We start from the raw sequence: 25,536 nt of genomic DNA on the forward strand, positions 1-25,536 counted from the left end.
TATAACAAAGCAATCCATTTTTGAGTTTGTTAAACAGTTTACTCAATTAGATGTGGGATGCTCAATTCAGACTGCTCATGCATTTTTCTAATTCCATTCAGAAAATAATTTTGTTCCAAGACTGTTCACAAATATTCATATGACCAAAGTCTGTATACCAAAGCTTTGTATGCATCTTAAAAACAGCAAATTTTGTGCCTTGGGCTAAGCTCTTTTCAGTCAAGATTAGAATTAATTCCGTGACAAAACAGAATTCTACTGGAGGAAAAGTGGGAGTTGTCTGTAAATGTTTATTTAGGTCATCCAGCCATGGAAGGGAGAAGAAATGCTATGTCACCTTCGCTGACTAGTCATAAAGCTAAAAGAATAAATTCTGGATATTGAAGAATCAGCAAGCTATTCATTGTCACAAGGAATCCAGAGATTAAAAAACTTGTAAAATCTGCTCATAAATTACTTTGTGGCAACCCTTAAAAAAAATCAACATCAGTTCATGAATAAAGAAATTATTTATTTATATTTATTAAATAAAACAAATTGTTCATAGTAAATAACTTGACTAGCCTTTGTAGGAGGAAAACCAAGTTAAAGCTCTTTACAGAGTATTGAACTGATACTAGAGATCAGGGACTAAACATAGACATTGGATTTTTGATACATTACAGTCTGCCTGGCAACTGACTCCCCAGCCCAGCCCCTGGCTTCTTTACTTTTCATTCCATCCAGGAAGAGCACACACCAACTGCTGAAGCTTCCTTAGCCTGACGAAGGGTTTTTGAACCCGAAAGCTTGCTTAATAACTATTCTCCAACCATTTGGGTTGGTCTAATAAAAGATATCAAATTCACCCAAGGAACCTTGTCTGCCTGTGTCCTTAGACCAACACGGCTACAACCTAAACCCTTGAACTGCCTTAGCATTCATAACAGAAATGTGTTTTTTCATTTTCTTAATGTAATTTAATAAGGAACTTTTCATCATTAAATACTGTAATTTCATATACTTTATGATGTCATTCCATAAGTTTATAAAAATCCAGTTATTTTATGTAATGTTATTACTGTTCAGGATACATTTTTAAATTGGGCAAAATAGAAAGTAACAATGTTAAAATTACATTACGAAATGCTAAAGAAAGTAATACAACTATTTGTTAATCACTACATGAGAATATAAAAGGATAGATCAATTAAAATTCAGCCAGACTTTCATTGGTGTAAATCAAGTAACACCACTGAAGCCACCGTCTTAATAGTCTCATAATAGGGTTTGAAAAATAATAGGGCTAAAAAAATTAGCTCAGAGTTAATAGCTAACAAAAGTAGGCAAGGACTTTCTTGGGCAACATCTTTTACTGAACCAGCTGCATGGTTGGAATACAATTAGACAAGCTTGTGAATACAAAGCATTCTTCATCAGGTGTCTAGAAAAAAAGTAGGAACTTTCAGTTACTTTTTATGTCAGTGTTGTTCTTATTTCATTTCAGTTACTTTAAAAATAGTTCCTTACTGAGAATATATATATATATATATATATATATATATATATATATATATATAGGCCTTACCTAAGAGATGTGGAATTCTCTTTTTGCATATGCATTCAGGCTGAACTGAGGTATGTCCATTCTGTTCTACGTTATCGAAATGAGTCTCCTGCTACTGGGAAGCATAAATAAAGTTAGAACTTTCTCTGGACTCTTTCAGGAAAAAATGAAATAGGAACGGGTTCTAAAGATTTATTTTAGCACCTTTGGTTTTTAGACTGTTATGGATAACATAAAATGAATATAAATCTCATTAAATACTAAGATAACAGGTTTTTGTAGTGCATTGAATTCCTTAAGAATTGTACATTGGTGAGGAATAACAAATCTAGAGTTAAATGTTTAGAGTTAAATGTTTAGAAAATTGTAACTAATTACTCTGGGCCAAATTTAGAAATTATGTTAGACGGTGAGGCTCTACTGGAGGCTGTGGAGTATTTTGTCTCTTTAAAATATTTTTTTTAAATTGCAATAAAATCAAGGAAGCTGTAGCTAATAGTTGAACTGATAATACTGAGACAGTAGAGGGTGCCATTTTAACATTCTGTTACACAGGCTAATGACTGGGGGAAAGGGGCTGAATAATTGTTTAACCATGAAAGTTCATACTTTTGCAAATACTGTCACAACTTTTACTTCAGTGTTTCTTCTATGAGTGATTAGGAATATGTGCCCTCCAGACACCTGCCATTTCTATTAGTATAAATTGTTCTGCACTAGCCCAAGGCAATATTAGCCACATTTTAGTTTAATGTGGGAATAGTTGATCGTTCCTCCTAAAACTCAGTATGTTCTCTATCACCTTAGACTTAGATTTCTCTGAAGCGTTGTTGATTGCATGACATTTTTGATAAATGTCAAGAGGTGTTTTAATTTAGCTTTAATACAGCCACTTTGCAAAATGGCAAAACTGGCTGATTCCAAAATGTGGTCTTTGGGAAAATGATATATTTGTAGCTTCCAGATCCCCAAGCTACAAATAGAAAACCTTAGCAAACCTTAGCAAACAATTGCTTAAAAAGTTGTGGCTGAATTTTTAAAAAACAGCCAAGAGTTAGGCTTCTTGATCCATATTTAGGTACTTAAATTAATGGTGATAGGAGTTTCACAAGAACTAAAGGGAGGTAGGTGACCACTCTTGATAAATTCAGGTGTGTTTAGCAGTGAGCCCCCCTTTTTAAGCCCTCATTCTCAAAAGTGCTGAGTATCCTACAAAAGCTCTTTTTCATGGTAGTGAAAGCTATTGGGCGTATCACACTTGGGCATGGTTATTATATCACATAGATTGGCATGGCTGGTAGACATGATGTGGGATAACGTGTTAGTGTTTTTAACAGAAAATAGAGCTTCCACAAAGTCAGAATTTTCCACGAGAAAATTAAATACTTCAGCAAAATCAATCATTTTCCTTTGGCCTAAGCTCCCTAACCTGTCTGCATCTTCCATAGTGTGTTATGATCTCCCTTATGGCCCATCCACTACAACATATTACAGTAGTTCAGTGATCCTGGACCATCCTGGGAGATATTCAGATAGGGAGTCAGAAAGAAAGGGAAGAGGGTGCTGTTTTAAAATGTCAGGAAAATGCAGCAGTACAGCAGTCTAGACTAGTGCAGATTAATGTCCAACTAAATTGACCTCAATCAAAATGTTTTGTTTTAGTTTGATAAACGAAAATGATTTTTTTTTTCAGTTTAGGGATATTAAAATATTTCATTTAAGCAATTCTGTCTTGGGCATTTTTTTGAATTTTTCATGTCACAAACACATTAGCTTTCTTTTCTGTTCTCTCCAACTTGGGAAGAAAACATAAACGGTTCCCACAGCATGGAAATGTTATGGGTTATTTAGGTACCCAACATGGATTTACAAGCCTGACTATAACATCCTTTGTTTGGCACTTTTGGCCTATGATATGTTACTAGGCTAGATATGAAGCTTTTGTTATACTGTCCACTGTGGACATGCACAGACTTGAAGGACTGTGTATATATCTACAACTGGATTCTTCAAGAGCCTCAAAACTACAAGAAAAATTTCACTAGTAGTCATTTCTATGAAAAGCAGCTCTCACACCTCTGATGACATCTACTCTGCAAGTCTGTGTCTTGCTGCTTTGTGCAAAAGTTCTTATGTTTTTATATTGGGGTGGGTAGGTAAGAGAAACAAAAATAAAGGAGACACATTTCTTATAGAGGCAATTATTATGTGTCTCAACAGGTCCAAAGAACTATAGCAAAACAAATTCAGATGGTAAAGCAGATTGGTAAAGGTCGCTACGGAGAAGTTTGGATGGGAAAGTGGCGTGGAGAAAAGGTAGCTGTGAAAGTGTTCTTCACCACAGAGGAGGCCAGCTGGTTCAGAGAGACAGAAATCTATCAAACGGTCCTCATGAGGCATGAAAACATTTTGGGTAAGTATCATTAAAAGTAGAGATCATGTAGTTGTGCAAATTTTTTTAGTTTAGTCACTTTGCATTCACTACCTCATGTCCTTTTCTTTGGTACCTGCCCCACTCTTCAGTTACCATAAAACATTTCTCATTTTGGGCAAATGGTCTCAAAGCAAGCTATTTTAAAGTTCTATGTGCAATAGAAAATTATTGTATTTGAGAAGGTGTTGTCCCAGCAACCACACATCTAGTTCTGCCACATGTATCTGGGATTTAAAACTTAAAAGGAAACTTAAGACCACTAAATTGACACAAAGCATTGCCAGTGTAAAACTTGGAAGGTAGCTTGAGGATGTCGTTTGCTTCTTAAGGCTCGGTTTTGCACTTTGCAGAGCTCTCCCTAGGGGGCATTGTGGTGCTACACTGCTCCAGGAGGAGCACTGGTGGGATTATACTCAAGAGGCCTGTTTTTCCCCAGGCTGCTGCATGTGTGGAGGGGTGTGGGTAAGGGGAGGAGAGTCATGCATGTATTCCTGTACATGAGCTTGGACATCTGCTCCCTCCATTAGGATAGTGAAAAATTGTTTTCTCCACAGCATGATAATCCAGTGCCTCCTCACCCATCCCCAACTGATTCCATCCCTGGAAGGACCTAGGACTAAGTAGGATTTACTGTTGTATTCTTCCCTTACACAAGCAAGGGGCAGAGAATGTCTTTCTATGAAGTCTTTTCTCATCCCGAGCAACCATATCACAAGCTAACCATTATGCTGGAGATTAGCCAAACAAGCAGTAACAAACTTTAGCATAAGACATTCTTCACTCAGACACATTGTTGTTGATAGTAATGGTTGTATGGCTCTTTCTTTATGAAGCGTAGTGCATATTTTTAACGTGCTGATGCAAGCATGGCTACATGTAGGAATGATGAAGGAAGTTGATTTGTAGCTAAATTAACACAAAGCAGCAGACATACAATTTAAGATTGCAGGTGGTGATTAAAAGCCCTGAAAAACTTGAAATCTTGTCTCTCTTTTTCTTCAGGGTTTATTGCTGCAGATATTAAAGGTACAGGGTCTTGGACTCAATTGTATCTTATCACTGACTACCATGAGAATGGTTCCCTCTATGATTATCTGAAATCCACTACCTTAGATACAAAAGCTATGCTAAAATTGGCCTATTCCTCCGTTAGTGGCTTGTGCCACTTGCACACTGAGATCTTCAGTACTCAAGGCAAACCAGCTATTGCCCACCGTGATCTGAAAAGTAAGAACATTTTAGTGAAAAAGAATGGAACCTGCTGTATTGCAGACCTGGGCTTGGCAGTTAAGTTTATTAGGTGAGTAAAATGAAGTGCTTTGCGTGAGAATTTTGTCCCATCTTAGATTAGCTAATGTGAGCAGAAATTTTGATTTTTTTCTTTTCTTCTACTTAGTTAAAGGGACAATAAAGAGATATACCAAGGTTCTTTGTGTGGCTGTGCGTATTTGTGAGTGCATTGTTTGTGTACCTATTATATATTTGTGACATCCCTACAATTTACAGTCTATCCTATAGATGAATGTGTATAGTATAGATGGGTGTAGCCAGCATATAACATGATGCATTTATAAGGAGCTGTTGTGTAGCTAAATGGGCATGCTAGTTGCACTGGTATATACATTGATGCTACTTAGTAGCAAACTGATCCATGTAACTGCATATTAAACTGAAGAGCCCCAAGACAGGTTGAAGGAGTAGCCTAATATGTAAACCTTTAAGGCTTTCCAATGTCTAAATAACTGCCAGATTAATGCAAATCATTTGCACACGTAACTAAAAGGAATTTATTGAAAAGCTCTCTTTTGAGCTGTTCTTTGTTTCATTTCCTACAAATCAAATTGCTAAGGTATAGATTTGATTTTTGAAATGGCTTTTAAATTCAATTTCTAAACATGGTGAGCAGAAAAGTAGGACTTCTTTACAAATCCCATGAGTAAGTCACTCATTGCCATCTGACACTTGTTCAGGCTCTTTGCAAGCAGGTTGAGTTTGCAGTCCTGATCCTAATAGAAATGCATGTTCATAATACAGGGTGGGGGAGGTTAGCATAAAAATATGGGTGTGATCTGCAAGTTGCATTTTAAAAAGTCCAGTTTGAAAAGGTGACTCCCTTTAATTATATTCAAAGATTCTAAACAAGATCTTGTACTGAATTTGTTCATAGTGCAGATACAGCCTTATCTGCTTTTCCCATCAATGTAGTTAGGTTTTACTTTTATGAATGCATTTCTTTAAGGAAGATGAAAGTAATAATGATACTTTGGGGAACAAGTACATAGAATACAACACTTATTAGAAAGATGCCGTTCGGTGCTTTCAGGGAAGCCAGTTTACCATTTACAAATATATATGTTGCTCATCCTATCTGCTGTAATGGGCCCAGAAGGTATGAATCAGAATTAGAACTAATGATTTGTTGTTTTAGAATAAAACACAGTAGTATAATTCCTTAATTGCAAATGCACTAAAATTCATTTCACATGTTTAACTATTTCTGTTGTTGAGTCCTAAATTTTGCAACACTCAAACAAAACATAATCAGGCATGTATTGAGAGAAAGAAGTAACTTCAGTACAGCTACTTGTTTACTGATTTTCTTAGAATTTTTAAAATAATGAAGGCTGCTGGATTTACATCACATTTTCTTTAGGAAGTATACAGGTGTCCCAAATGGCACATGCATTAATATCTGTGTAAGCGACCAATTTTTCATCTCTTTAAGGTTCCATTAGATTGGCATTTTAATAACTGTGGGTAGTACTCTATAGATTTTGTCATTTCAAATCAATGTAAAATATTTAGTTTCAAAAGCTGGAAAGTGCAGTGCAACTGGCTTTTTTTTTTTAAATAATCCAGAAATTACTCTTTCTCAAAACCGTTACATCTGACACAGCGGAAGCAGGGTGAATGAGAGAAAAAAATCCAGTCGTGTGTGTTAAAAGCATCTGTATTTTCTGTTTCTTATGTATTAAATCCTGACTGTTTGCTGCTTTGTCATTGTGACACAAGATGTGTTTTTCTAGCGAGGTTGCTGGGGTGTAGGTTGTAGCCGTGTTAGTCTAAGGACATAGGCAGACAAGGTTCTTTGGGTAAATCTGATATCTTTTATTAGACCTGAAGGGTTTTTGAACCCGAAACCTTGCTTAAAAATTGTTCTCCAACTATTTAGTTGGTCTAATAAAAAATATCAGATTCACCCAAAGAACCTTGTCTGTCTAGCAAGGTTGGGCATTATAGCCAAGTGTTTTACACCTATGCAAGGAAAGTTTAGGTGAGATCAAAGGTACTGCATAAGAAATGGTACCCCTCTCACAGGCCTGATTCAGCAGAGTTAAATGATATTGCCCCAGCTACTTAGTCTCCTCCATTAATTGTTAAGAGGAAAGCATTAGGTGGTGGAATAAGTTAAGAAAATAACATTTAATGAAGATTTGATTGTTATCACCAGCAGTAGAGTTTAGTCTAATGCTAATGAAATCTCGCAAATGTTACGGCATCCCTGTTGAGTCTTATCTCTACTGTGCTTGTGCATTTGAATGCTTAATATAGCCTCAGGCAAGTAAGCCTTTTAAGATGGAACCTTGTTCACACTAAGACGCTTTCCCTATAAGAATTGTTCCATTAAGATTATGTATTACTTTTGACCTTACCCAAGAATGGATTTGGTTTGAATTTTCCTTTTTTCACATCCAAATAGATTTTCAGAGGTGATCATTTCAAGCTGCATTATTACATGTTTGATTCTTCTTTATTTTTTCTTTTAGTGATACTAACGAGGTAGACATCCCACCAAACACCCGCGTAGGAACAAAACGATATATGCCTCCTGAGGTGCTGGATGAAAGCTTGAACAGAAATCACTTTCAGTCCTACATCATGGCTGACATGTATAGTTTTGGCCTTATCCTCTGGGAGATAGCAAGGAGATGTGTATCAGGAGGTAAATGGCAAATACATTGTTTCTCACTAGGGCATGGCTTCTCACTACTTTCATTTATAATCAATAGCTTCCATTACAGCCTTTCTTTCTGGGTAATAGCTGTTGTTGTAATAAACTAACTTGGATAAACACCTAGGCAATCCTAATCATATTAGGTTTCCATTGAGGTTTGGTTTTTTGTTTTGGGGGTTTTTTTTAATCTCAATCAGTCCTAGTTTAACAGCAAAGATTTACACTGTATTTTAACAGGCTCTTTAAAGATGCAGTGGTTCATCACTGTGGTGAGTATTTGAAGCTCATTTACTGGCTCTTTCAAAGCAGTAAACATTTCTGCTAGAACAGGGACACTCTATTGTTTAAGCAGAAAGAAAACAAGAGGATTTGTTTGTTTTTATGGTTAACACATGATTAAGGCTTAAGTGCAAAGAGGAAACAAACATTATGACAATGACTCTTGTTCCTTGCATGTCGTCTTTGAAAAAAGCCCACACATTGCTTCCAAGATTGGCAGAAATACACCCAAGACCCAGGAATCAACAAAGGGGACAAGTGGCACCTATTAAAGCCTGCCATACTCACAGCATACTTATTTTTTTCTCTGACATCTGCCAACCAAGTATTTGTAGCCTAATCTGGAATTGAATTGTCTGTGTCAATTAAAATTTAGCATGCAAGAGTCCACCCTCCTGATTGCAGTAATTGCAAGGTTGTCATTAAATAGAGCATTCCAAGATAACACAGTTAATAGCAAGCCCGAGTAAAACAGCACAGCTGTGAACAGACAAGGGAGAGAAAAGCATTATAGAACATCTAGTGTTCATGTGACTTATGCTATACCATGTGGGGGAAAGACTTGAAGCAGGTGAGACAGGTGTTTTCCCCAGTTAGAAATGCCCTCTTGAAATGTGCAGCACCAGGAGTCTTATTTCTTTCATATTCAATTAATGTGTACTTTGTATTTGCATTAGGATATGTAAATCTAGATGATGATGATGACATCCCCTTTTCCTTAAGTTGACTTGTAACCCTTACTTTTTTAGGGTCCCCATCTTACACAGGTAGATCATCCAATTTACTTCACAGTCATTAGTACAAGTCCCCACTTCGTTGTCTACCATGCCACCTAAAATTCTATTTTTCCATTCAAAACAACATCCTGTACTTCCTGAACAATTGTTTGCAGTGTTTCTATTTTGTTCCCTATCAGCTGCTTTCCTACTCTTGTTTACCACTTGTTCTATAGTCTGGCAGCTCGGAGTTACCCATCTGTCACCTACATAAAGCTACAGCCTTATGGTAGCCATAGTACATACCTTGATCCTACCTGGTTATTACTTACTTTCCGGTAAAGCTTATGCCTCAGGGCCTTGTTGCATGGGACACTTAATACATGATAAATCTGTGCATTATTAAACTTAGAATGTGTTCTGAGCAGTCGCACAGTACGTTTGCTATGATCTCTAATATGCACAGCTCACTGTTTGTCAGTACCAGCCATAGCACCGCACCAAAATCTTGAACCAGAGCTGATGCAGTGCTTGGACTGGAACCAACAACCAGCTGTTTGTCGGTCCCAGCCCTGGCACCAAACCAGAGTCTTGAATCGGCCCTAGTGGAGTGCCAGCTACAGCATCACACACAAGTCTTGAACCAGCTCTGCTGTGGTGCCAGGGCTAGAACTGACAATCAGCTGATTATTGGTCCCAGCCCCCACACGGCACCAGTCTTGACCTTGAATTGTCTCCATAGACCAGTCTCATGATGGGCAAACATGTTACATAGTACAAACTGGAGATACTCCTCTTGAACGCTAGTCCTAGCTCTGTGTCCGCCTTAGCTTTCCTAACAGTATCTTGGAGATACTCCTCTTGGATGCTAGTCCTAGCTCTGTGTCCGCCTTAGCTTTCCTAACAGCCCCCCTACAGGCCCGAGTAGTGGAGGTATACTCTTCTTTGGAGATAGCACCCTCCTTCCACCAGGTGTATGCCACCTTTTTGGCAACCAGGCATTCCCAGACATCCTTGGTGAGCCAGGGAGGCTTTTGGGCACTCTTGCCCCCCTTGCTTCTTGTTGGGATCGTCACCCCTTGGACCCTGAGTATCGTCTCAGGATATTGGATTTCCCCAAAGAAACTTGTCTGCTGATCACACTTAGCACATTTTCCTGCTTGAATATGCAGAGGCTCATGTTTTAAGTGTAATTAACATGCCCTAATCCTGTAAGCAAACTACTTACTGAAGGAAGCTACAGCCTTACAATTAGTTGCTGTACGAAGGCAGCAAGACTTTCTGTAGGCCATAAGATCCTCCCAATTGAAAGATCAGGGCTTAAGTCCATTTATGTGTATGTTGTGAGGTCCAAATCCCAGATAGACTGCTGGCCAGTAAACAAGAAAACACATCAATAGTTCCCCATCAACTCCTGATTTTATCATAGTGATTTGGGTTTCTTTTGCTTTTGTTACATATTTTTCTCACATGATTTAGTAATAATATCATTTTTAGTGTAGTAACTTCAATTACATTTTACCTTCTTACACTCATTCTGCTGTTCATTTGTAGAAATTATTTTGCTTCTCCACCTAAAATTACAGTAATATTTAGCTCCTATAGAACACTTTATACTGTAGCTCGCAAAGGGCAATACAAAGGAATTTAAATAGCATTATCCTTCAGTAGAAAGCTGAGACACAGAAGTGAAGTAATTTACCCATAGTCGCACAGCAGTTTAGGAGCAGAGTAAGAGTAGAGTATGTCTCGATTCAGTGCTCCACCCATCACACTGCTTCCGGAAGAAATACTGTGCCTTATTACTGGTGTAGAATGCCTGCTGTATTCTCACCCTAGAAGAGGAGCTGTATTTCAGTGGTGGGTGACCTGATCTCTGTATTTATAGTATATAAAGCCCATTGCATTGCTTTTTTATGAAAGCAATTATAGTAATGTAAACCAACATTATTTATGTAAGGGAAATGGTACAAGGATGCAACCATTAATTGTTTGCAAAGTACTTTCTTGATGAGAAGCAGAGTGTTCTACTACAACACTAGAGTATCTGAGATGGTATATTTATTCCCCAATTATGAGTGGAGGGAAGTAAGTACTATTCTTGATGATGACATTGATAAATATAATAAAAAGTATTATTAAGGTTTAGCATCTAGTGATCACTATTAAAAAGCAATAATCTGCAAGCAATTACTATACCCAGCATCTGGGCTACTGTAATTACTGGGTATGTCTACACAAGATGTTTACTGCAGAGCTAACTAATTAGTTCCACAGTAAATGTTTCAGCATCTACATGTGCGCCACTTATTAGGGTGCAGTAAATTAATAAACTCTGCCGCAGGTTAGTTCTTGTAAATACAAGCAGTATCCAGCAGTGGAGTTTTTTAGCGCACAGCAACACATGTTTAGACATATACGAGGCTGGCTGGGGCATGAGAGTGCTTCAGTGCAGGGGCTGCCTGCTGGCTAGCGCCTCACTAGAACACCCTCATGCCCCAGCCAGCCCCTCCTCAGCACATTGAGCCAGGTTGGAGCAGACCAGGGCTGACAGGCTGACCCCCCGAGCTCCCTTCCAGCCAGGGATGCTCTGACCTGGCTCAGTGTGTTGCAGACCCAGGCACAAGTTCAAATGCAGTGCTCAGGAGCAATAAGCTCTGGTGCGATATGCACCAGAAAATACAGAAAAATACACAGAAAATACCAGAAAAATACACAGCGGGTACATCTACATGTCCTGTTAATGCGCAGCTTTAAGCTCTGGTGCATATTGCAGTATGCACCAGAGCTTATAGCTGCACATTAACAGGACATGTAGATGTACCTGCTGTGTATTTTTCTAATAGGAGAATTAGGCACATTTTCAGTTTTTTAATTCTTATGGTTTGGAGGGAGAAAGGGGCGTATGTATCAATAAAATGATTTTGTGTATAAAGACCATTTACTAGAAAGGACTGATTTGGCATGGGGATTTCCCCAGTATCTTCTGCAACATACACCAATGCAATGGGGAGTTTGTTTAGCTGTCTGCTGTTGTATTATCATCCCTGAATTCACCTTTTACACCCTGGTCGTCCCACTGATTCTCTAGCTGGCTTCCTGCTTCTGGTATATTTTTTATAAGTTTTTATTATTAACTTTAGCATCTTTTACTAAATGCTCCTCAAATTCTTTTCTAGCCTGCCTTATTTCACTTTTACACTTGACCTGCTAGAGTTTGGGAGCTTTCCTGTTTTCCTCATTTGGGCATGCCTTCCATACTTTAAAGGATCCCTTTCTGCCTTGAATGCCCTTCTTACCTCTTCCATTAAACCATGCATGGGTTTTATTGGACTGTTTTATATCCTTTTTTATTTGTGTGATACTGTTTTCCTAAGCCTTTTAAAACAGCTTCCAAGCTACTTGCAGGTCTTTTATGCTTTTGTCTGCTCTTTTAAACTTCTTTCTACCTAACTTCTTCATTTTCGTATAATTTCCCTTCCTAAAGTTATGTATTAGAGTGGTTTTTCCAGGTGTTTACCCAGTCTATACATTTTGTCTTTGCTTGGCTGCCTGTTACTGCTCATGCTATTTGTTTGACACTATAAAAAATATAACTTATCTTCACTATTATCTACAGTTATACTTTTTATTCCCCTATTGTCTTCCTCAACACAGTATAGAGTCTACATGATGGCCCCCTTTTGGGGTTACATCAACCCAGTCTGTATGGTCTTCTATACCAATCAGCTTTCCTCCACTTTTTAGTTTAAAAACTGCTCTATGGCCTTTTTATCTTTAGTGCCAGTAGTCTGGTTCTGTTCTGGTTCAGGTGAAGCCCATCTTTTCTCCGTAGATTCCTCCTGTCCCAAGACTTCCCACGTTCCTGATAAACCTAAACCTCTTCTCCCGACACCATCATTTCATGTATGCATTGAGACTGTAGAGTTCTGCCTGTCTCTTGGACCCTGCGTGTGGACTGGGAAGCATTTCAGAAAATACTACTGTGGAGGTTCTGGACTTTAACCTCCTGCCTAGCTCTAGGACCTCTCTCCTACACTTCCCTATGTCATTGGTACCCACATGGACCATGACCAGAAGCTCCTCCCCAGTATTACATGCGTGTGTGTGTGTGTGTGTGTGCAGAGTGGCAGAGACCATTCTACATTTAGGGGCCTGCATTGACTGGAGTTGACACTGGGACTAAAGTTCTCATGGATGAGAGATTGATTGGATTGGACAAAGACTTAACAACCAATGATTGGTAACATCTATGTTGGCACTGGATTTATGACCCAAATACCTTGCTGCAGGCATACCCAAACTGCCAGACTGACCATGACCTCTCCGTTCAATAATAGGTGAATTTTATTGATACACAGTGATAAAAGATATGTGCAAACAATTCTATATTTACCAGCCCCAGGCTTTGCTGAGTTAAGGTATGGCTGGCCAGCATGCAAGCTTCGCTCTGAGGTTCTCTCTTGAATGTCAGATGTCAGCAGCCTAGAGGTCAAAGGCCAAAGCCCACCCCCCACAGTGGCATGGGTGAGATGAGCTGGTGGTGTGCCCTCTGTCCATGGTGGTGTCAAGTTCCCCGCTCAGGGACACTTTGCTGCTTTGAAATCCCTTCTTTTATATCCTTTCTCTCCTCTGATGACTCTGTATCTCTGGGCTTTATTGATTGGTCTCTCTGTGGTCATAATACCATCTACATTCTGTCCTGTCAGTATATTCCTTTGTTTCACAAACCCATCACATGTACACATCCTAATTTGGGCTTTTACTAGTGTCCTCCTAATTCAGTCCATTTACCAAAACTGGAAATCCCAATGGCCCTGCAGTTAGGCACTGTGACCTAGCCAATGCATAAGAGTCCCTTATGAAACACCGTTATGAAACACTGTGGTGCATGTCTTTAGTTTCCCTGCCTGTGTGTGTGTCTGCTTGCTGCTTGCCTGTATCAATCGCAGTAGGCCTTGAAGGAAACTTTGTAACAAACAGGCTTTAGAAATGAATTAACCTTTGCTGTTCCCCTGAACCATTGTTCTAATGCAATATCTACTTTACCTACAAGCCAATTCCCAAAAGCAAACCTCAGAATACCATTTTCTAGCTATCACATCTAGCCCTGTGTATGGAATAGAAAGCATTTCAGAAAATGCTACTGTGGAGGTCCTGGACTTTAACTTCCTTCCTAGCTTTAGGACGTCTCTCCTGCATTTTCCTGTCATTGGTATCCCCATGGACCATGACCACCAGCTTCTCCCTAGTATTACGTCTGTGTGTGTGTGCAGAATAGCAGAGACCGTTCTATGTTTAGGGGCCCACATTGACTGCAGTTGACACTGGGGCTAAGGGCTTATGGATGAGAGATCGACTGGGTTGGACAAATGGGGCTTAATACCCAATGACTGGTAACATCTGCAAGGCTAGGGTATGGCTCCAGGGGCATCAGAGCCATCCCGGGGGCAGTACCCTGTTACAGTTATTCACTGGGATAACTCATCATCACATCATCTTATTATTCAGTGCACTGCATTCCCACCAGAGTCTTATTGATTTGTATACGACACACTTTGGCTAATTCATCATCTGGTACCATGTAATTCTCCGTTTTTTTATACAAACACTAAATCATAAAGCAGTTTTCTCCAGATAACTAGTTGACTTAGAAGTTACAGATTTATGCCTTTTATGGCACCTGTTGAGCAAACTGATGCTTGCTAAGCATTGGATAGTTATCACCTTTCTTTGTTCAACAAAACATAGACAATGAGCAGACATGTTGCAGAAATATTTTCTACTTTACTGCTGAGTGAACGGAAGCATGAAGAAAAATCTTTGGTTATCTTCTGTCATAATCTTGTAATTATTATATGGTGAGCACCAAATTTTTATAGTAAGAAATTATACATTAAGTATTTACCTGTAAAATCATGTGGTTCTCAAGAAGAAAACTAGAGTGCATACACTTTGTACTCTGTATCTTTAATTTTTTTTCCTTCATTATAAATGTCAAAAATAATTCTTATTTTATCTCAATTTGGCATGCAAAACTAACAACTGATAGTGATGGATAAATAATTATCACCATCAGTCTCCTGGGAGTGACAAACCTGATTTTACTATATATATTATTTTCCTATTTTCAAAATGAAAATGTTGTTAATTTAAATGGGAAAATGTCCCAAATTTTTAAAAAGGTTAAACAAGTTTAAACAACATTAGAACAAAACAAAACATTTTGGGTAGAGGCAGTCAAAGAAAATGTGTCAGGTTCAATTGAAATGTGTTGTTTTTTTTATTCTCCTGAAAATATTTGTTTCCACTTTTTGTGTTTGGTCACAAAACCAAAAAGTCCAGAATTCTCCTAGCCTTAGCCTGTTGATATAGCTGACATTAATAAGTAGTACAGCGATATTCTCAGTGGCTGCCAGATTAGCTCTCTGTCTGCTCCTAATATATGGACAGTTCTGTTAGTAATATGTGGCTGCCTATAGATGTGCTTTTTCATGTTCTAATTAAAATGCAAATGAACAGACTCAATCAAGTCTGCTCCACTTTCTAAATACAATGCTCTAGCATCACCTCAGCATCACATGCATTAAGCCCCCATGCTTTTCAAAATGGCTGCAGGGGCACTCTAACTAAAGCTCATCCAATGAGCTTCAGTTAATGCATCCCACAGTCATTTTGAAATGCAGGGGAATGTAATACATTTGACAGTGAGTCATTTTAATTAGAGTGGCTGCCTAGGAACTTCTCTAATTAAAATGGCCCACCTCCAAGCACGTGTATAGGCAGCCACATGGCTTACGGGGCTGGTGGTTTCATCATCAATTGGGAGAAAGACAGGTATTTTCTCAAGTGACAAGGTGAACATAATTGTTCACATTTTGACACTTGGTTTAACCTAGCAATAAAAATTCTAATCTTGGAGCTTGATAATGGAGTGAATTGTGGATTCCCATTCTGGGACAGTGGGGATTTGGGAGTTCTTTCGGAGGAGATGCTTTTCATCTCAGATAGAAATGTGTGAGTATCTTGCCTCCCATTGTACCCCTTGTCACAGCACTTATGAAATACACTAAGAACCACCTTAGACAGATGAGTGTCTGAAGGAAGAAGGGCTGGAAAGCAGAAGCAGCAGTTAATTGATTCCAGTGAAGAAGTGGAAGATGGGGGAGTCATTCTGTGCTTGGTGTGTGGAGGTTCAGCCACATGACAACAAACAGCAACAGGAAAGGGCCAAAACTAACTCCAATTCCAGAATGAAGTGCTACACTCTCTAGTCTCCTGCTTGAATATCTGAAGGAACTCCCGTGGCTAAGAGGAGAATGGAACTAAAATGAAAACCATTAACATACGTGATATTGCACAGCTGTTGGCTGCATAAAGAAAGTGCAAAATGTTATGAACAGTTAAAATGGAGAGAAATGGGGTAGTAGAACACGTGGCCTTTTGTAGTTATAATGCAGCTGGAAAATGTGTCTTTCAGGGATTGTTGAAGAGTACCAGCTTCCATACCACGATCTAGTGCCCAGTGACCCCTCATATGAGGACATGCGTGAGATTGTGTGCACCAAGAGGCTTCGTCCCTCATTCCCGAATAGATGGAGTAGCGACGAGGTAAGATATCCTTTAAAATACAGTGGCTTATATGCTTAGGATCAGTTTGGGCCAAAGGCTGTGAAGATTTAGGTAAGAATAAATGGACAGAATTTCCCAATATGTTATCCCTTGGCTTTAAACCATACTGTTAGGGGCAATGGAAATCTTACCATTGACTTTAACTCCCTTTACTTCTGTGCCAAGTATTTGGGATAGTGGGCTAAATTCCAAAAACCTGAAGCCACAGGTGGTCAGGGCCCCTGAGGAGCTGGCTTGAAGTATTTTCAGAAAGATGTGTTATGTTTATATTACCTACCGGAAGAACATAGCAGAAGCTGAATGTACTCAGTCTGTTCTTCTCTTACACTTCTCTTCCCTTTTATGTCAGGATCAATTTTGTTAAATTGATCTATATGCAGTGTACTAGTGACAACACCAGCATGTGTTTGTTTTAAATCAGAGCTACAATTCTCATTAGCCCTTTTTTTCAAGAGCATTGCTTCTGTTGCTATGGAAGCAAATTGGTGTATAGCATTTGCCTGTAATCACAGGTGTACAGACCTAGAAGCATGATTCTAGTAAGCTTCACTTTGCTATTTGCATGCCAGACTACAACATAGTAAAAGAAAAGTGTTACACAGAACTCACTTCTACAATATAAAATACCTCCCTCTGCACCTAAATGTAGGAGTGAGAATATGTGTCTTATTCAAAAGATGATAGCTTGGAAACTGCTTTCCAAGGTAAAGTAGCATTTTTTTGATGAAATAAAGTTTTGAAGGCAGGAGAAGGTCTGTGCTCTTTCCACTGAAAATTTATAATGAAGCAAAACTGTGTTTTGGAATCAGTAGACCAATAATTGATGAACCACAGACAAACTTGCCAACTGCTTTAGTGATGCTGTACAGAGGTCATTAATCTTGTTAAGTGGTACTGTGTAATGCTATTATTGTAGCAGACAGCTGTGATTTGGGAATAGCAATGTTTGCATGAGTATTCTGCAATTAAATAAAAGATTTAAACTACAAGAATTGTAAACAATCTGGGAGTGTCAAATGAAAAGCACACATGCGTATACACACACAAACTCTCTCTCTTTCTCTCTCTTCCTTTCACCCTACCCTTGGAGATAAGAATATTTGTTTAATGTAGTGGGGGAACTATTTGAGAACCCCATACCTATCTTTCACTGCCACTGACCACAATCTAAAGGGAACTTCATTTTGTGTCCCATGTGAATGTACCAAAGAGCTCTGTTTTAGTGCAGATGCTTAGAAACTAAAGCATAGGGAATAACTATATTCTGGCTATATTATGGCACGTAGGGTGCTTGGCAGGTTGTTGAGTTGGCTGTTTAGGAAGTGGCAAAACCAATACATTATTGCACACAGCCGTGTGTTACTAATACCTTTTATCTAAGTCAGTTTCAGAAAAAAGACTGCCTGGCTGGTTTTAGCTAGGCTAGTTGAGTTCAGATGAATAGTTAATGAAAGCTGTTGTGATTTTATGCTCATATTTGTTTCATTCCATTCTTCCTAATATCTTATAGAATAGATGCATGAAGGTGGTGAAAAACACTATGATAGAGAACATACTCCCTAACTTCCTCCCAGGCTAAATCTTTTAAATCCATAATGATTTTCCCCCGAAAATCCTTTACAGCCTTAACGTGTATCAGGGAGTTTGTTTAAAAAAATAGTTGGTTATGCTACAGCAATACAGTTTTCCACAAGTTTAAATTCTGAGGGACCTTATGCAAACACGACGATCTTCACTCTGGTGAAATGGCCTACATCAGGGGTTGTCAACCAGGGGTAGGCATAACCCCGGGGGTACTCTACATCTGCCTTCACCATAGTAGAAGCTGTAGCTTGCCCCAAATAGGCTGTCATAGAGGAAATCGCTGTTGCAGGTAGGAGAGCGTCTCGCAAATCCAAGTATACTACGGTAATGAGCTTTGAATGGGATAGACTTGTGTGACTGAGAAATTCTGCACGAGGGCTCTGAGGACCAGCTGCCATTCCAGCTTGAAGGTTGGAAAAGTTACTACATTTGGGTTGTGCTGAAGCCATGGGAACCTAGTGCAGAGTAAGAAGGGTGAATTCTCAGAGAAGTTTTCCTCACTGGCTTGAGCATGGGAGGTGGAAAAAGTGCAATTGTGATGATTTTATCTGTTAGCAAAATATGGCATCCGGTTTGTCATAAACATTTAAACACATCAGCATGTGTGCTGAGGATGGCCATTAATATACAAAAAATAAATGCCACCCAAGGTGTTTGTGGGCTCTTTGCTTCCTGGCACCCAGCATTACCTTTAAAATAAATTTGGTATGCTTTGATTTTTTAGGATAGTCATCAACACCAGTCTTGCCTCCATCCCAGATATGATTCTTTGTTATCTTTTCTTTCCACAGTGCCTACGACAAATGGGAAAACTCATGACAGAGTGTTGGGCTCACAACCCTGCTTCCCGACTCACAGCCCTGCGAGTAAAGAAAACACTTGCCAAAATGTCAGAATCACAGGACATTAAACTCTGATTCAACAAAAGACATGTCTTGCAAAAACCCATGCCCTGGACTTTCCTTTACAGTCACAGGACAGAAAAAAGAATCAAAAGGCCTCAGTAATACGTTCCTTGCACACAGTCATACTTCAGAACAGCTATAGGTTTGGCTGATAGCTTTTGAGGAGAGTATCCTTTGCAAAATCAGCAGAGTTTGTGATATACAAGATCAGAAGACGCTCATTTGCCCTTGTTTACTTTGGGAAATACAGTTTGAATAACTGGTTCAAGATTATGCATGTTGCTTTCTGTGAAAGCTCATGATAATTATTATTATTATTTTATTATTATTATTATTTTTTGATTGTTTAAAAAAGATACTGCTTTAAATTTTATGAAAATAAAACTTTTGGTTAGAATTAAAAAAGACTTATATTATTACATTAAAAATTCAGAAGAAACTGTGCCTGAAAATTAAAACAAAGAGACTATTTTTTTTCCCCATTTTTGAAAACTATTGCACTCCAAACAAATAGAGAACAGGCTGTGAAGTTAAAAAAAGTTGTAATGGAAACTGTCTTAAAAGCCACCTACCTACAGAGACCACTTTCAAAGCTGCACATATCTGAGTTTTGATCTCAAATTGTAGCTATAGCCTGGTTAGAAAGATTGCCTGTGTAGAAAGACCACTCTCCTGAATTACTGCAGGTGGCCTTTCACAGGCAGAACTTGCTGTATTTCTGATAATCAGAAGCCATAGAGCAAAAGCAGTTTTGTGTGACTTTTTTTTAACGTTCTTCGTGCTTCTGGTTCTGTTGTGGGGCTGTCTTGGACAAGGCTATAGGATGGTAGAAAAAAGCACACTCTTTTCTAGCATTTTTTTCACTGAAAAATAAAGAATTTTTGTATTGATGGGAACGAAAGGAACAGACTTGCTAAAGCATGAGTTTAGAACTTCTTGTTAGTTTTTTATTTACCAGAGAAATCACTGGAGAGTGAAACTGCTAGAAACCACATATGAAAACATTGCCTGGCAGAAAGATGTTGTATTGTAAAATGAACATAAGGAAGGATTTGAGTTCTTCCATTCATGAAAAAAGAAGACGTTTTCACTCAGGTTTGTGTTTCGTGTATTCTGGGTTCTTTTTAGCAAGTGAACGAAACATGAACATTTTGAAGGAGGAAAAAAAAAAGACCCACCTATAGTGGGATTGATCCTTCTTTAAATGTATTGGGTTTACTTAATTACCTGTTGATGATAAAGACTGACAAGAAGGAGCTGCTGATAGTTTTCAAATTTTGTGGTTGAGATTTATGTATGCACTATTGGGCTTCATGCTGCATTCCTCTTTCAACCAGAACTCCCACTGAGGTCAGTGGGATGAGTGAGGGATGAGGAATTTGGTCCAAGATTTCTCCCATTATAGTGAGAGCTGTTTTTTGTCCACATAAATGGAGAATGTTGCCTTTTACAGTTGTTAATGAAGAAATATTCTGTGATTACTACTCAAAGGAACACTAGACCATTGGGATAATATTTTTGCTTTGGATTCTTTCTTGGTGTCATACATAAAAGACTGTTGAAATCACTGTTTTACTCTGACTGTTATCAGGTGCTATCACTACCCCCCCCCCAACCCCAAAAACCTCCACAGCTTTATATGCATATGAAACTATATTCTAGTGCCCCCTACTGCAGCCTCCAAAACTGCTCTCAAGTACTTTGATACGTTCCTAACATTCATCTAAAAGTTGAAATATCTGACATTAGGAAAGTTTGGAAATGTTGTGGCTTTTTTTTTTTACATTGTTTTGGGTAACTGAAGGCATTGGAAGAAAATTAACAAAAAACCCAAAGGTGATGTTTTAAAAAATGAATGCCTAAAATTAGGCTCCTAAATCTGTATTTTAGATCCTTAACCAAAATTGTTGTGCACCCAACAGTTTCCATTATATTTTTGGTGTCGTTAGGTGGCCAGCACCTTTGGAACCCACCATTTAGTTTTCAAGAGCCATTTAAGCACCTGTTTCTGAAAATCTTGACATGATGTGTTAGCCAGCTCTTTAGTTTAAATGGCTTTTGCAGTCACCTCTCAGGCTTTAGGAGACCAGGTTTAGTCATAGGACTACCGCAGGACTGTGGGACTTGCCAGTCATGGTAAATTCATAGGGAGAGGACATTCTAAAGCATGACTGTAGGTTGACATATATTCACCAGACTCGCTTACTGATTTCTTTCCATGGATATAGGGGATTATAGGAATGCTTGAAATTCATTAGTTGGGAAATGATAGATTACGCAAGGGTGCAATACTCTGTGAGATGCATTTAATTTGGGACAGTTACTGATTCTTCTATTTTTCCTCAAAATTTTGTCAAAGCTCAGCTGAAAAAGGGGAAACTTCCTGACCCCCCTTTTTTTGTCTGTTTTCTTTTTTGTCTCTTGTTTTCTTAGGCTGTGTTCAGTTTTGTTTTGAAATAATTGTTGCAAATGCTGCTTTGATTGTACTAAGCCTTCTTCAGAGTCAAAATAATTGACATGCTAGACTTATTCTCACCATTCATGTAGAACTTTTTTTCTCCCTTTTCTAGACAAAACTGATTTATTTATGGTACCTAGGTAAATGTAATTGGTGTTCAGCTTCACCGCTCTCTTGAAGGTATTTATAGGTTGAAAAATTACCATTTTATACTTTCAGGCTAATACAGAAAAATGTGCAAGGTTCAAGATAGTCAGTGAGACATCCAGACTGGGTGTTTAAAAGTTTGAGCAGAGGAATTTAAAAAATGGTAAGCTTTTTTTTGAAGTTTCTCTGGCTGTGCCTCTATACAGAGTAAGGAACTCTCACCCAGGAATAATAATAAACACAGAAGAGATTCTGCAGGAATTAATAATTAATTTCCGACCATAATTAGACACATGACTCTTGTTGACTTCAGCAGCCATACTTTAAAGGTCCCCAGTGCACTGAGTCTGGAGACTTCTACTATAAATCATCCCTTTTTTGGTGATTAGATAATGGAGGTTAAAAATGCAAACCCCTTAATGAATATTTTCCACATTTGAGGGAGTGAAAAGAGAAAGGAGATGAATTTGTAACTGCCCACATTATAGGTGGGAGTCCCCACATTGACTGGAGGACAACAAATCCTCATAGTGCTGTGCCTTACCAAATCACAGCAGTCCTGAAGAGCTTGTTCTGATGAAGTATATGGGAACTTGTTACAGAGTGAGCAAATACCTGAGTGTCAAGTTCTTTCCCTGCCACTTCTGCAATTGTGGTGTCACTCTAGTGAAGTGGAACAAGTTATTCCCAATTTTACACTTCAGTAAGAACCACCTCAGATGCTCCCTGGAAAAGGGATTAGAAGATGATCTGGGGTGATGAGGCTGAACACTCTTATTCTTAAAACTCAGGGGGGTTCATCCCAGTAGTCTCTGCTCAACTGTTTCCTTGGTAGATGTCTCTTCTGCCATGGAAATATCTCTTAGTGCCTGCATATTTCTTTCCTTTTTGAAGGAGGGCAAATTCCTGGGGTCAATTCCTGCATGTTTCACTAGTCACCACTGTGGGTTTCTAGCAGGTAAACCCTGTATTGCAGAGATGAAAGCTGGAAGATCACATTTTCTAGCAGTCATAGTTTGGAGGTTTTCCTTCTCCAGTTTTCTCCAATAGAGGGACATGTGCATCCCTCTTATATTATGGTATCCTCTTTTCTTGTTGTTTTAAGAGCTCTCTAGATCACTTCTACCCCTTATTTATTTTTCTCAAACACATTTTGGAAGATCTAAAGTACTTTTGTTTTGGTGACAGGCAAGTGCAGTGCCAGCTCACTGTTTAGCAGGTTTAAATCTTCAGAGCATACTGAAACAGATGCCCTTCGCACGTGTCAGAAAGAAGGCATTGTTTCAGTCAGTTGTTGATGGTCCTAATGTGTTTTAGATGCATGGATGTTAATGTTTTGTTCCTGAAATAAAGGGATTCTGAGATAACAGTTGGTAGGTCATATAGCGTTTGTATGTTAAGATGTTCAGGTTTATATGTTTTATATATATATATATATATATATATATATATATATATATATATATATTATATTATATTATATTATATATATATATATATATATATAATTATATATTATATTATATTATATTATATTATATATATATATATATATATTCAGTTGGGAGTCTGGAATAACTCCAGTATGTCGTTTAAGAGTAAAATATTATGGAAGATAAAGCACTAAATAAAACAAAGTATTTATTTATGAAAATGCAGAAACTGACAAATCACAGCAGCAGTGCCATATAGAGAAAAAAGGATATGAGGTGACACAGCTGAATTTACAAAGGCTCTGTTATAATGTAGTTGATGTCTGTCTCACTTTTCCCTCTCACTGGAGAGGCCAGATTTTGACCTCAATTTCATATTAACCCAATTCAAGTCAGTGCTGTTATAGAGGATGTCCTTAAGGACAGAAAATGGCTCAGATCATTCTTTTGTAAGCAATTTGTTTTAGAAATGTGGCATTTGAGTTCCCATGTGCACGGTTAATTTTATGCAACACTCAGACTGTGATTGCTAAGCTGCCAACATGTACAGTGAGTTCATGTTGTTACATTTATCCTTTGTGTTGCCACATGTGCAGACTTAAACTGTTCAGAATGTAACTTCCAGTTTTAGTGAGTTCAGAGCCCACCTTGATTACGGCTTACTTTGCTCCCATAGATTTCAGTGATAAGGATTTCAGTGCAAACAGGATTGAGACTCTGTTTTTCAAATGTAAAGACACTGAAGGAAATATAGGTAGAGAATTCTTTGCATAGCAGTCAGAGTGGGAGAGGAAAAATTAAAGAAAAAATAATGTTTAACAACTGCTTTCCCTTCTCTAGCACAATGTTATTTCTTTTGAAGAAAGTTTGACAGTGTAAAGATTTTTTACAAAAGACTAATTTGTGTTCTTTTTTGGGAACCAGTGCCTTATTAAACCTGTAAATACCGTAATTATAAGAACTAGGGAGCAAACTGTTATATTGTACTTGTTCAAATTGTATACAGCTATTTTAACATTCCCCTAATAAAATGGTTTCAGCCTCCCCTTAGAAGAATCCTTTCCTTCTGATTTATTCTTGCCTATATGAAAAGCATCGGCTTTGTGTTTCTTTTAACTCACAAGATGATTTTAACTGTTTTTGATGTTACACTTGCTTTGTAAAAGGCTCATTTGCTTGAACAGCTGAGAGTAAACCGTATAAAATTTCACATCTGCTTTCCACCAGCATCACATCTTTTCATAATTAATGAAAAGAGGTAGCTTCATGAGGAAACATTAACAAAAAGATATGGCTTGTGAGGGAATCACTTGAATTTATGTTGATTCTATTGGAAATTCACAGAAGTGTAGTGCATCTATAATATTTCTAAGGGGCCTCCCGGCCATTTTCTTTCCAAGCATTAGTGAGTTAAGCATTCAAGCATCCCTGCAGGCTAAATATTATTCATATTTTACAAATAGGACAATGGGCATCAAAGGGTTACATATTTTTTCCAAGGTCACCAAGAAATGGAATAGAATCCATATCCCCCAGCCCTGTTCAAGCAGGATTAGGACTCTGGTTTTCAAATGTAAAGACACTTAAGGAAATGTAGGTAGAGAATTTTTTGCATAGCAGTCTGAGTGAGAGAAGAAAAATAATGTGTTATCTCTCCAGCCTAGAAACACTGGAGATGCTGAAATATTTCATCATTTAGGATAGCCCCTGGTGAGCATGATTCAAGGACATCAGAGTAGATGCATGGCTCTAGATCTGCTCCTATTTTGTGTATCTCAGTATGCAACATTTCAGCATATTTCTCCATATTTCAGCAGGCAACAGTCAGCTGAACTTTCATTTATCCATAATTCTCTTGCTGATTATTCACTGCAAAATAAATAAAATGTGCTTTTCTGTTTCACCGAATATTGAACCAAATCTGGTCCTTGATTAACAACCCTGCAACCACATTATTTTGCCCCTTATATTCTCTTTCTACACAAACTGGCAAGAGTGTGTTAGTAATTTCCTTCAGCTACCCTTAAGCAACCATGGAGAATTTTGTGCTTAGCCCATATTCAGAATTTTTTTTCAGTTCACAAAGAGCCCACCTTGTGGAATCTCCATCTCAGGAACAAAAGAAGGGTGGACAGACACTTGAGCCAGGATGCTGGACTTAGATGACCTTGTGAGGTCCCTTCCACACCTACTTTTCTGTGATCTTACATTTGGAGAGAAATCTTACAGTGACATGATTGGTAAGTTGTCCTCCACAATTGCGCTACTTCTGTCATTCACCCCTTTCCCTCTGGCAGTGACTGTAGGTCTCCTCCATGCCCATTTCATGGAACTATTGTATGCTTACTGTCTGCCTCTGGTTTTCTACACCCCACATCTATGTGAGACATTTACTGTGCAGTTGCCTAATTAACTGCACAGTAAACATCTCAGCATCTGAGATGTTT

The 25,536-nt window shown here is 38.3% G+C and overlaps 1 protein-coding gene across 6 annotated transcripts in view; it reads left to right on the top strand.

Moving 5' to 3' along the window:
• Positions 1–24,145, top strand: part of BMPR1B (bone morphogenetic protein receptor type 1B) — a 517,894-nt gene extending 493,749 nt beyond the window's left edge. For all 6 annotated transcript variants that reach the window (XM_059722335.1, XM_014600279.3, XM_019488076.2 and 3 more), the window contains 5 exons: positions 3,767–3,959; positions 4,983–5,280; positions 7,748–7,923; positions 16,411–16,541; positions 18,938–24,145. In XM_059722335.1, coding sequence (XP_059578318.1) covers positions 3,767–3,959; positions 4,983–5,280; positions 7,748–7,923; positions 16,411–16,541; positions 18,938–19,063 — 924 coding nt within the window. In that variant the 3' untranslated portion in view covers positions 19,064–24,145. The remainder of the gene's footprint in view (positions 1–3,766; positions 3,960–4,982; positions 5,281–7,747; positions 7,924–16,410; positions 16,542–18,937) is intronic.
• The last annotated feature ends 1,391 nt before the right edge of the window (positions 24,146–25,536 follow it).

This window comes from Alligator mississippiensis, chromosome 2 (genome assembly GCF_030867095.1).
Source record: "Alligator mississippiensis isolate rAllMis1 chromosome 2, rAllMis1, whole genome shotgun sequence".
NCBI lineage: Eukaryota > Metazoa > Chordata > Crocodylia > Alligatoridae > Alligator > Alligator mississippiensis.